The 13,092-nt window shown below is 39.9% G+C and overlaps 1 protein-coding gene and 1 non-coding gene across 2 annotated transcripts in view; both read left to right on the forward strand.

Annotated features, from left to right (window-relative positions):
• SVEP1 (sushi, von Willebrand factor type A, EGF and pentraxin domain containing 1) overlaps positions 1 to 12,209 on the forward strand; it is a 159,165-nt gene extending 146,956 nt beyond the window's left edge. The window contains exons 44-48 of the mRNA XM_054584536.1: positions 868 to 1,038; positions 2,546 to 2,641; positions 4,378 to 4,473; positions 6,566 to 6,659; positions 11,923 to 12,209. Coding sequence (XP_054440511.1) covers positions 868 to 1,038; positions 2,546 to 2,641; positions 4,378 to 4,473; positions 6,566 to 6,659; positions 11,923 to 11,944 — 479 coding nt within the window. The 3' untranslated portion in view covers positions 11,945 to 12,209. The remainder of the gene's footprint in view (positions 1 to 867; positions 1,039 to 2,545; positions 2,642 to 4,377; positions 4,474 to 6,565; positions 6,660 to 11,922) is intronic.
• LOC129079716 (U6 spliceosomal RNA) lies at positions 6,876 to 6,979 on the forward strand. The gene has a single exon (XR_008530079.1). It is a non-coding gene; the product is annotated as a U6 spliceosomal RNA (small nuclear RNA).
• Positions 12,210 to 13,092: the final 883 nt, after the last annotated feature.

The raw sequence follows: 13,092 nt of genomic DNA on the forward strand, positions 1-13,092 counted from the left end.
TGATCATCATTTATATTACATTACTAATGTGCGTTCAATTTAACTCATTCAAATTAGTTACTCATTTTTTCCGCAGCACAGTTTCCAATACGCAGAAGACATTAATACATATTTGATATCTGACTGATGGAGTTAATATTTTTATCCACCTTGGAAATAAAAGGAAATTTAAAAGGATGATACAAATTGATCACCCCCTCCAAAAAGTTCCAAATAGTATCAGGACGACTAAGTGAGCTTCAGAGGCCAGTTCGTGAAGATTCATTTAAGTTAGACTACGCAAGCTGAATGCAGATGAGAGTCCTGACTCCAATCCTACCCTCGTCTTAGGAGCCGCCCCCGAATAGCTCCAGTTACCTCAGGGCCTCTCATAAAATTCTCAAAGCAAAATTAGTTCTAAACATTTCTATTTAAATGTACAATCTATGTTGTCTTTGAAAGATAGGGTTATCATTCAATCCAACACATTCCCAAAATAAGGGACTGCAAGTAATTCTCATGCTTTTTTCTGTCTAATATGATGAGCGACCTGCAAAGAACTCATCTTGCAGCCACATCTTTGGCAAGTTATGAGAGCTTATTCTTGGTCTCCTACAAACGCTTTGAGTATAAAACAGCTCAGCCTCAACATGTAAAGAAATGATGAATCATAAGAAAAAAAGTTTGATCTTGCACATCTAATTTTTCTAGACAGCAGCAAATTATGCTTTTAGTTCCTAGTATCTCTTAAACATTTATGGGTGAAAAGGTTGCCTTTATATATTTTATTTTTCTGTTTAATTCCATGTTAGAGATGAGACTTTGTTCTTTTACACCCATTGTCTGGGTAAGTAGCTCAGGCTTAATTGTTGTTTTGTTTTCCTGTAGAAATCTCATGCGGTCCACCAAATCATGTACAAAATGCGATTGCCCGAGGTGTACATTATCAGTATGGGGACATGATCACGTACTCATGTTACAGTGGGTACATGCTGGAGGGTTCCCTAAGGAGTGTTTGCCTAGAGAGCGGAAACTGGACGTCACCTCCTATTTGCAGAGGTAAGGAAGCATTCGAATGGTTATTTCTTAGTGAAACAATAGGGAAATGTATATGGAAGTCTGGTATGGACACCAACTAGTAGGCATGCTATTTTATTTTTCCTCGTCTTTAAATTTTAACATCTGTGTCGTTTTCCTTAACTTTATGGGTTTGAGTTTGGAAAGCCTGCACACAGAACCCTGGCCCAGCACCTAGCCCCTTCCTGAGCCAACCATGGCTCCTCAGACAAGCCTTCTCTCCAAATCTCAAGAGTATTCTCAGCTGCTAAGGGGAACTGTGCCACGTCTGGGCCATGAGGGTACCTCTTGGATACTCAGATGTTTTAGCACAGATTTTAGTTCTACCCGCCCAGCTTAGGCAGGCCCCAAGTCCCGTAGAGGATGGAGCAGCCTGCCCAATGGGCAGAGTATAAAATAAGAGGGACCAAGCAGACCCAGGGAAGCAGAGCCCTACCCCCATGGTCTCCCTGAAAATGCTTGGGTTGGTGACCAGCACTCCATATTCACAAGAGCACTGCTGTCTCTATTTGCTGGATGGAATTTTCAAACCCAAGGATGACTCGTGTGTGTGCATTCAATAAAATCTTGAGATAATAAAAAGGTTCTATGCTTGAAATTCTGCAAAATGGAAAGAGGGAGATAATGAGGCATTCTAGAATGTCCTTCTAAACTTACACTTTTCTAATAATTTTTTTTTACAAATCATAATCATTGTTCCATTCATTCTACAAATATTTACTGAAAGTCAGGAACTATGCTAGTGAACAAGACGGGCATATCCAAGGAACTAAAAGGATCATCAGCTTGTTAGATGGGTTGTCCGTGTGGCCGCATGGGCAACGGTCAGATTTGGCTTTGGGATGAAAAGGCCAAAGTCTTTAATGATTTGTGGGGGCAGGGAGAACTAAGGTAGTCCATGAGTGGACGACAAGAGCCTCAAAAGTGGCAAGGGTTATTGCAGGAGAAAGGAGATTAATCGTCTGGAAGCATCAGTGAGATAAGAGATCACTAGCATGTGGGAAGTAAATATGCAGTCTTCGCCTAAGAGGGCTGCTGAGGAGGTGGCATCCTCAAGGACTAGCCCAGGCTTCATTTAAGGTGAGAAGTCAAAATGAAAGTTGAGTGGTGTTTGTTTGGCTCGTGTTTCTTCTCCTGTTTTAAGGTACTGTGAGGCAGTAGCACCAAAGAGCTGCTGGTCATCAAAGGCCGCCTTTGGAAGGGCATTTGCTAATCTTCTGAAGGGGCATTCCCTTGGTCCAGACCAAAAGGGACTGTTCTTTATAAAAACCACCTTGCCCCCTCCTAACCTGAATCCCCACATTGCTAAAACCTTGATAGCCATGACCTCAGAACTATCCGGTCGTGGTTGTGGCCCTGCTGAGCACCTCATGTTCATCCCCAACCACATCCTGAGATTTCGTTTTGTTTTCTCTTCCTTAAAGCATAAGTCAAAGATATAGTGTATATTATGCAATATAACTGAGCATTTATCCTGCTTCCTTTACAGCTGTCTGTCGATTCCCATGTCAGAATGGAGGTATCTGCCAACGCCCAAATGCTTGTTCCTGTCCAGATGGCTGGATGGGGCGCCTCTGTGAAGAACGTGAGTCTGGCCTCAAATCTCACTTTGAGTCCTGATTATTTGCCTGGAAGCTGTCAACTCAGAGTTGCTAGACACTGTCTTTACTGGTGGCAGGAAGTCATTCACTTATCCTCTAGCAGGCCAGACCAGGCAGCTCGGGCTAATCTGAACACATCAGTCTGTTGTAGGAGATTCTAGAATATTAGTGACCCTGAAAATACACTTATTTACTCAGGATCTTCTTGGGAAAGGAGCTTGTAATAGAGGCTTTCCCAGCCTTGGTCCTCCCTCATCTCAACCCCATGTATGTATGCACTGTGCCCCTCGTTGCTGCAGTTGTGAGTTCATGGCATTGCCTAAGATTGACTTTACAGCTCACCATGTACTCTCTTTGATTAAGGGCAGTTCTTTCCCATTAAGGAAATAAGGAAAGCTGGCACTCCTATACCTTTACAATGCTCACTAAATTAATTTGGAATTTTGATTCTCAAAGTAATGATACATTTCAATTTGAACTTCCCGGAGACTGTGAATAAGTGGTTTTACATGGTTTTTTTTAATGTCTAAACCACATTTTGTTTCAATATCTTAAAAAATATATTGAGGATAAAATGATTTCATGTTTCATTGAGAGTGGTATATGTAAATCAAATTAAGTCATTAATGTGATGGTCATTGGTCTTTATCAGTTTTTCTAAGGCCAGACATTTTATAAGATTCTAAAACTTTTTTAAGTGTAACTATTTAATCTAGAAAGGAAAATAGAAGATGACAATAGATTTGGGCCACTAACAACTCACCAAAGCAAGTATTCTCATGGTGATGAAGAAAGAAGAGAAATTATGATTTTTCCTTCCTCTTCTCCCCAATCATTCCTTCCCATTTAGGGCTCCCACACTTGACCTGCTATGATGGCAAGAATCCAAAGACTCAGGCAACATTTAACCTGGAGTACCCTAACAATAGGCCATGCTTAGCTCGCGGAGCATGTGCCTGCCCTTCTGGATTAGACCAGGGCTTCCCAAGCTTTAATAACGTGCACACAGATCATCTGAGAGATGTTGTTAAATGCGGGCTCCAATTGTGACCCAAGATTTTGCATTTCTAGCCAACTCCTGGTAATGCCACCACTTTTGGTTTGAGGGCCATGCTTTGAGTAGCAAGCCAAGAGACCATCTCACTCCTTTTAAACAGGCTGATGCCTCTCTAAACGGCTCAGTAATTTCTAATAGGAGGAATGCTGACCATGGAAGACATAGGAGAGGCCTAATTCAATCACCATCAGGCCTCAGCTTCAAGGAAACAACGAGTGAATTTTCCCATCACTGCTAATGTATCGCCTGCAGCGTACAGGACAGCCTGTCTGGTGCACACTCTCACATTTAATTCAGGGCAAGAAGAGAGCCTTGCAGCAGCCGAACCCTCTTAGAGTATTTTATGTAATCTGTAATGGAAACTTGAAACTGTAATAAATGGAGAACACTCTGCCTACTTTGTGAAGGGAAAGCAAAGCACTTAGCAGATATTGATTACAGTACGTCCTCTCCAAAAGAGCGAACTTGGCCTTGGTCCTTACAGCAGGCTAAGGGGCCAGAGTTTCTGTCCTAATTGCATTTTCCCAGTGACACTGATTAATAAACCAAACACATACGGGAAGATTCTCATACAGGTTTATACTCCTCCTGGATAATATTTTTTGAACACTTGAACATTGAGTGTGTGTTTTCTCATCATATCTCTTTTGACCTCCTTTCTAGCAATATGCATCCTTCCCTGTCTGAATGGCGGTCGCTGTGTGGCCCCTTATCAGTGCAGCTGCCCACCTGGCTGGACAGGGTCCCGCTGCCACTCAGGTAGGCCTCCTGTCATGCTTTGTTGTCTTGGTGACTTGGCACCATGGAGGACCCTTTCAGGGTCATGTGGGAGAGAAGAGCATCAAAGTTGACTGAGCTGTCAGCCTTCTTGATGTCATCTGCTGTTTTGCAGAATTTAAAGAAAAATGTTATGCAGAGGTTTAGAAGGGTTTTTTTTTTTTGAGTGCCAAGTTCAAGATGCTAGATTATGTCCTGTGAGCAATAGAAACCACCGAAGCATTTTTAAGCAGGAAGAACATGTAATCAGATTTTCTTTTAGAAAAATGATTTTGGCCGCAGGATGGAAAAATGGCAGAAAGCAAGACTTACAATAGGGAGACCAGTGAGGAAGTTATCAAAGCAGAATTGGCAAGAGTTAATAAAGTCTGGAGAAAGGATAACCCAAAAGGACATATTTGAGAGCAGTTAGGGAGCTGAATCAACAATACTTGGTTATAGGTTTTATTGTGGGAGTAAAGGTCTGAAAAGAGTCAACATTGGTATTTCCAATTCGGGTCCCTGAAGGGAAGATGTGCCATTTACTGAGACAGAGAGCCCAAGAGGAGCAGGTTGGAGGTTTAGAAACGGAGTTAAGTATTGGCGTGCCTCAAGGGGCCTTTGGAATATACAGGGGCGAGGTTTGAGAGCCTGTTGGATGATGATTTAGGTCCCCAGAAGCTACATGTAGATTGAAGATAGAGATATTTAGGTCATCACTGAAAAACATGCATGGGGGAAGAAACAAAGCTGTGCAGAAAACATGTAGCATAAGAAGGTGGCTCAGAATGGAACACTGGGGACCCCCCAGTTATAAGGAAAGAGGAAGATGTTAAACTTTTAGACAGGGAAGTGAAATCAATAACTTAATTTAGTAGTACAGTCAGCACCACTAAATCATGCTCCTAAAAGGAAGTAATTTTTTTTTATATTAGCAAGCAGAATTTATGGAGAGTTGGTTTTAGATTATTGGGTTTTATTTTTGCTATTTTTAAGCCTGCTTCATTTCATAATTTTCTTTTTATTTTATTATGAACATGTTCATTCTGTCGGCCTACTCTTACTCTTAACCCACCAAGAGAGCTCTCCAAGGGCAAGGGCTAACCTTTTATTTCTTGTCCTCTGTCTTTCAACCCAGTGCTTATCAAGTGCCTGGTGCTTGCTGGTACTCTCCCCATCCTGTATGAATGAGTGATTAAAGAAGTGGCATCTATTTATACCTCACCAAAGATGAGCTGTTCGTCTGGGGAAGCTTACCTTTCTTTCCAGACTATAATGAGGCTGAAATAGAAACTGAAGTGTTTCTCATTTCCAGCTTTCTCTCAACAGGCATTTTATTTTCTTCCTATAGGGGGTTCTCCTTACTCTTTCATATGTTAAACTTGGTGGTGTTATGTCTTTATCAGTGTTTAGCATCCTTGGATTCTTTAGCAGACAGATTTGTGCAAATGAAGAGTTTGGGGATGAGACTGTGGATTTGTGAAAAAGATGTTTTTATAGTAAATCTTTGGATGTTCACTTAGAGTGTCATCTGTGGCTAGTTTTTAACTCTACTCCAGCTTCCATAATTCCAATTAAAACAAGTAAAAATCATTAAATATGTTTCCTAACAAACACAAGGGATTTTGAATCATCTGTTATTTTAGACAACCTGTGTGCCTGATTTATTGTCATAAGAGTTGATGTCTGATGTAATGACTCAGTTCATTAGAGTTCAGCCCTGGCTCCCTCAAGAGATTTACAGCCTGAGATTTACAGTCACTGTTCAAAATAGTATGTCAAATTAGTCACATAAATAAAAACATTACAGAAGAGAAAAATCAGTGGACTTGAAGTTATCAGCAAAGATTTCAATACATAGGAAGAACTTACCCTGGGACTTAAATATGAAAAATTGACCAGCTTGGAAGGAAAAGGGGAGGTGGCACCACATAATGACATGAGGTCAAGCGAAGTGGCCAAAGTGCATAATGCAAACGGACTATGAGGAATGCTGGTGGCTAGAGCAGAGAATAGAGTCAAATATTATTTACTTGCTTTCATGGACATCTTCATGATGTGCTAATTATATAAATGCTTGAATTTTTAATCCCAGCTGTTTGCCAGTCTCCCTGTTTAAATGGTGGAAAATGCGTAAGACCAAACCGATGCCACTGTCTCTCGGCTTGGACTGGACATGACTGTTCCAGGTAAGACACCAAAGGCTAATGTTCATCTATAGCATAAAGAGAGCGAAAGGCAAGTTAAATTGCTCAAGAACCAGAAGGTATCTTTAGTGCGTGTGAGCATTTTGTATCCCAAGATATCCATTTTGAGATATACTGTCTAAATTGAATTGCAGCCAATGCAAAGAAATAGTTAAAGGCTGTCAAATAAAACTGATTTCTCAAAAAATAAATAATCCTGTGCTCACTTTGGGAGCATATATACTAAAATTGGAATAATACAAAGCAGATTAGCTTGACCCCACAGAAGGATAACACAAATTTGTTAAGCATTCCCCATTTTTCTGCATAACAGGGTTAAACAAATAAATAAACTGCCGTTTTGAATAGAAGATTATATTCTTTATATTCAAGGATGTAAGATAAATAATAAACAATTCATTTTACTGACATTTATTTGCATCCCCAGTTACAATAAAAATAACATTGAAATTGATGATAAAATTTTTTATTTCCAAAGTCAGAAATTTTGTCTTATATTTGTAGTATGTGTATATATTCAGTATTTAATTGACTGCAAGAAAGTTTATGTAAATATATTTTCTGTCAGTTGGTTTCTAATCTCTAACTAGATAAATATAGTTGAGAAAAAATCATCACAAAACGTAAGTCAAAGGGCCCTGACCAGTGTGGCTCAGTTGGCTGGGCATTGTCCCACAGAGCAAAAGGTTGCCGGTTCAGTTCCCAGTCAGGCCACATGCTTGGGTTGCAGGACTGGTTGGTTCCTAGTTGGGGCATGGACAAGAGGCAACCGATTGATGTTTTCCTCACACATTGATGTTTCTCTCCCTCTCTTTCTCCCTCCCTTCCCCTCTCTCTAAAAATAAATTTAAAAAATCTTTTCTGAAAAAGTCAAAGGAAAAATAGTTTAAAAAATAATTTAAGGTCTTTTAAAAAAATTACTGACTGCCATACATTATATTAGTTTCAAGTGTAAAACATCATGATTTGACCTGTATATTATTGAGAAATGATCACCTCACTAAATGTAGTTAACATCTATCACCATACATAGTTAAAATTTTTTCCTTGTGATGAGAACTTTTAAGATTTACTCACTCAACAACTTTCAAATATGCAATATATTATTAACTGTCATTAGTCATGATGCTGTACATTATATCCTTAAGACATTTATTTTACAACAGCATATTTGTACCTTTTGACTTCTTAATTCATTTCACCAACCCTCCATCCCTCCACTTTCACCTCTTGCAACCACCAGTCTGTTCTCTATATCTATGAGTTTGTTTTTGGTTTTGCTTTTTTCAGATTCCACACTTAAGTGAGATCATATGATCTTTGTTTTTCTCTGTCTGACTTCTTTTTTCTTTTTTCTCTTTTTTTTCTCTCTGTATGACTTATTTCAGTTAGCATAATACCCTCAGGGCCCATCCTTGTTGAAAATGGCAATATTTTCTTCTTTTTTATGGCCGAATAATATTCCCGACACAGAATTGCTGAATCATATGGCAGTTCTTTTTTTTTTTTTTTTTTTTTTGAGGATCCCCCGCTACTGTTTTCCATAGTAGCTGCGCCAATTTACATTCCCACCAATATTACAAGAGAAACTCCCAGGAACTCAGTTCTTCTCACCAAAGCAGTAAAGAATACCAGGCCAGCGAGCCTACTAGCGTACAAGCGAAGTTTATTAATGCTAAGTTCTAATAGGAAAGCAAAGCAAGCGTGGCCAGAGCAGGGGTGGCAAAAGTGGGTGGCCAGAGGCTGGGTGGCTGGAAGCCGAGTGGCCGAAAGGGGTGGCCAGGGGCCTCCCCACCACCAGGCGTCCCCCATGTGGCAAGAGAGCCCGGAGACCAAGAGAAGAGGCCAAGAGAGGAAAGCCCTTCCTTCTGAGGACTTACATAGTTGGTGAGGTGGGGAAAAGAAGTTACATTTTGACGGGTGGGGAAATGTGGTACCAGCTTTCCGGGGGAGACATGACTGCCTAAACACAGGTATGGGTGGGGATCTGTTAGCCCAGATCCTTATCTCGCTCCAAACTGTATTTGCTCATTTGGTATACGTGACGGGAAGCGGGCAGTTAGCTAAAATTGTCTCATGGGTTTTTTTCCTTGGGCACTGCAGCCCCTGCCCTGCCCGCCCTTGTCCTTTCCAGGCCTTGGGATGAATACAAAGTCTCAAGGCTTTTCTTTTCCCAGCCAGGAGAGATGATACACCCAGACTCCCAGGGCTTTCCCTGCCCTCCTACATTCTAGCAGTTTCACTTGTTGTTGAGGCTGCCTGGCAGCCTTGTCGGACCAGGCTCAGGACTCCTGGGTCAATATGTGAACTTTTGCTTTTAGCCTCCTGTAGTAAGTTCTTCTTCATTAGATTGCAATGGCGAGGGCCCTGCCTTTATTTCCCCTCTGACCACTCATTCTACCATAACACCAACAATGCACAAAGGTTCCCTTTTCTCCACGTCCTTGCCAATACTTGTCATTTCTTGTCTTTTTGAGAATAGCCATTCTGACATGTGCGAGGTGAAATCTCATTGTGGCTTTGATTTGCATTGTCCTGATGATTAATAATTTGAGCTTCTTTTCACCTGTATGTCCTCTTTGGAAAAAATGTCTGTTTAGGTCCTCTGCCCATTTTTTAATCAGATTGTTTGGTTTTGGTTGTTGAGTTATATGAGTTCTTTAGGTTTTGGATATTAACTCCTTATTGGATATATGATTTGCAAACATTTTCTTCTGTTCAGTAGGTTGCCTTTTCATTTTGTTGATCGTTTCCTTTGCTGTGCAGATGCTTTTTAGTTTGACATAGTCCCACTTGCTGAATTTTGTTTGTGTTGCCTAGCATTTGGTGTCAAATCCAAAAAATCATTGCCAAGGTCAGTATCAAGGAGCTTGCTTCCTATGCTTCCCCATTGTATATGCTTGGCTTCTTTGTTGAAAACAAATTGATCGTGTATGCATAGGTTTATTTCTGGGCTCTCTGTTCTGTTTCATTGATGTATGTGCCTGCTTTTATGCCAATTCTATACTGTTTTGATTACTGTCACTTTTTTAATATAGTTTGAGCTTTGTTCTTTCTTCTTTCTCAAGATTTAAACTTTTCTAAACCTCAGGAAATGTCAGATATATTGTACCATGGATAAAATATTTTCAATATTAGAATATTTTCCTCACAAATATTGCAATGTCAGAATGTTACCAGCTTTACTTTAAGACTCAGTATACATCATTGCATTACATCACTTAGAGTTGTATAATGTACATTTACTTCCATCTTTTGGGACTCATGCAAAAACAAGAGCTATATCCACATTCATTTTTAAAAATGGGAAATTCAGTTAACTGAAAACAACTCTTATTTTTCATTTCCTTTTATTTTGATTGGAATGTCAAAGTCAACCTGCAAAGACAAAAATCTATTTAAATACAAACAATTTTTTAAAAACTGCCCTGTGCCAATGAATTTCCTTATATCATCTCAGGCATATGCCATCTCTGCAGAAAGAAAAAAAAATAAACTGAACCCCAAAGAGCACATTTGGATTGTACAAGTATATTTAGAAGCTTCCGAGACAAAGATGATGGTTTTACCTAAGAGTAGAGTTGAAAAAAATTTTTAATAACGGGAATGAATTTCTGGGTAAAATGAGAGAAAGAGAAAAAAGAAAAGATAAAAAATAAGAATGGCAGTGACTCAAAAAGGAACAGGAAATACTCTTAACATTCTTCTAATTTTAGACTTTATATTTCAGTTCATTCAAAAAGACAAGAAAAAGAAACCCAGAGTTTGTGTGGTTCCCAAACATCAAAATACTCCCAAAGGAGACTTTCTTGACACAGGGAAGGCTGATTACTAGCTTATGTGAAAATGCTGTCTTCTAAAGAGAACAAAATTACATTTTATGCAAAAGCTTGATAAAGCAAAGCACAAAAAAAATGTGGCAAATTAAGCTGAGAAGTGTATCCCACATTAAGGGAAAGGTCAGCTTTAACCCAGAGGACTGATCAACTCCCCACATCCTCCCCCATTACACTGTGATCCATTTTTCTAGAAGATCTGTATTAGTCAGGACTCACTAATCGTCACTTTAACTAGCCTAACCAAAGAAAGTGATTTCTAATCACAGTAGAAGGACCTTGCATAGACCCCAATCACATGGAATGGCTGGGCATCAGGAGGATCAGACCGAAGACTTGAAAGCCACCTGAAGCCCCTCCGCCTCCTGTCTCACCTTCTCTCTCCAGCATCTGCTCCATGCTCACTCGCTGAAGAGTGGTTTTCTGTGCTGCTCAGTGCACATGGAATAACAGAACTGCTTACAGCTCTCACATTTTACATGCCGTACTACAGTGTCCTCAGAAATAGTGTGCTCTGATGCACTTTAAAAACCCAGGGGAAGAACTGACTAGTCCAGATGGACTCAGGGGCCCACCATGGATCAGTCAACTGTGGCCCCAGGTTGGGTTATGTTGAACATGAAGAGTCATTTTGTCAAAACTTTTTCTTACTTTTGGGTAAAGGGGAGAGGACGGGCAGTTCCCAGGAGAAAGAAGGGTGGAATGTAACTCCCTGAAATGGGAGGGAGAGAAAGCTTTTCTGAGAAACCAAAACAATAGATGTAAACAAATGATTTTTTATTTTCTTCTCTCCCATGAAATTGAGTACTTAATTCTGTGTCCCTTGTACTTAACAGAGGCGCAAAAATTAATGCACAGTAAATGCTTGTTGTCAGATGGAGAAATTTCTGCACATCTGTGAGAGCCTGTGAAGAAATGCCCTGTAGTGTTCATTAAATCCCTCAACCGGTAACTTTCTCTACTGATGAATACGACTGACCTGGTATTGTTCCCAGACAGTTCAGTCCTTAAGAAGAGATTGTGTTTCCTCTGATCTCTATGTGCCTCTTCAGAAAATTGATCCTAAACGAACACCATTAAATAAAAACTATAGATTGGTAATACTGTAAGAGACCTTTGGGTTCATGACGCCAAACCCCTCATTTTACAGATGAGAGTTTCATCAGACAAGAAACTAGTGACAGGGCCAGGAATAACCCAGGTCTGCTGATTCTCAGATCTTTTCATAAGTTAGCATGTGTTCTTCATGCCTCTTAGTTGTCTCAAGGAATGACTCCCATGCGTACAAACAACGTCATGGATAATGCCCAGGTATCTGAGACTTTTAGTCTTGTTTCAATCAGCCCCAAAAGGGCTATTACCTCTTTAGTTCAGTCTTTTCTGTTGAACCACTTTGTTTTTTGTTCCAGGAAAAGGAGGACTGGATTTTAACCACTGCACAACCAACCAGCTCTCCCAAAGCAAGATTATCTCTTCCTGGTAGAGTCCTGGGCATCCTGGAACTTACACAGAGAAATTCCAACACGGTGCTGGATGTTATTTTGTTTAGTATACTTGTTAATTGGGGTTTACCTTTTTATTTTGTGTTATATTTTGTTATTCCTTGTGACATACTTTCTTATGTTTCCATTTTTAAATATGCCTGTATTTTCTACATAAAAATATGTTAAATAGATGCTGCTCCACTCTCACAAAATGTACATACTCTGCTGTCTATTGGGAAAGTTCCTGGTACACATTTTTATTCAATTACTTAATATGATGTTTCAATTAAAATATATTTTGCTATTAAATAATATCTTGCTGGATAGTGCCATTTTGTGAGGTAGTCACGGAATGATGAAGAGGATTAATGATTTCCATGTACACTTCTGGCATAATGTAGGATCACATGTAGTGAACCAAGAAATTACAATAAAAAAGATGCCTTCCTTCCAGTTCCATCGTCTTTACAATATGTGTTACAATGAAGGTTTCCTTTTATTTAATCAGAGGATAACCTATTGGATTTCTTACCCTTCACACAGAATGCTGGCCTGGTGCTAAAGTGAGCCTGGCTGATTCTGTTTCCAACATTTGGTAACCCATAGGCATCAACTAAGTGGATGGGGGTGTGGGGGAAACATAATGACCATGGCTCACAACATAAAGTCTTCCCCTTCCTTCTCACATCTGGAATAACAAAAACACAAGAACTGGAAGATTAACAGAGAGCCCTTCCTGGGTCATAATCCCGCAACTCACTGCTTTGGGAGAAAGGCCATAGCAAATAGGAGGACAAAAGGGAAAAAAGGCAAAAGGGGTAAGTTTCCTAGAATTCAGCTCCTGGTCCCACCTGCAAGAAAGAATTGAAGCTACCCAGGGAAGAACTGAGCTTCCACTCAATCCCGATACACCAAAGTTCAATATCCAGTGGGTTCAGTCTCCAGTCAGGGCACATACAAGACTCAAGAATCAACCAATAAATGAATAAATAACTGGAAAAACAAATCAATGTTTCTCTCTCTCTAGCTCTACTCTCTCCCTGGTCCCTGTCTCTCTCTTCCTCTTCCCCTGTCAATAAATTTTTAAAAGAAAAA

This window comes from Pteronotus mesoamericanus, unplaced genomic scaffold (assembly GCF_021234165.1).
Source record: "Pteronotus mesoamericanus isolate MK-2021 breed Mesoamerican mustached bat unplaced genomic scaffold, CSHL_Meso_final contig_78, whole genome shotgun sequence".
In the NCBI taxonomy this organism is placed as follows: domain Eukaryota; kingdom Metazoa; phylum Chordata; class Mammalia; order Chiroptera; family Mormoopidae; genus Pteronotus; species Pteronotus mesoamericanus.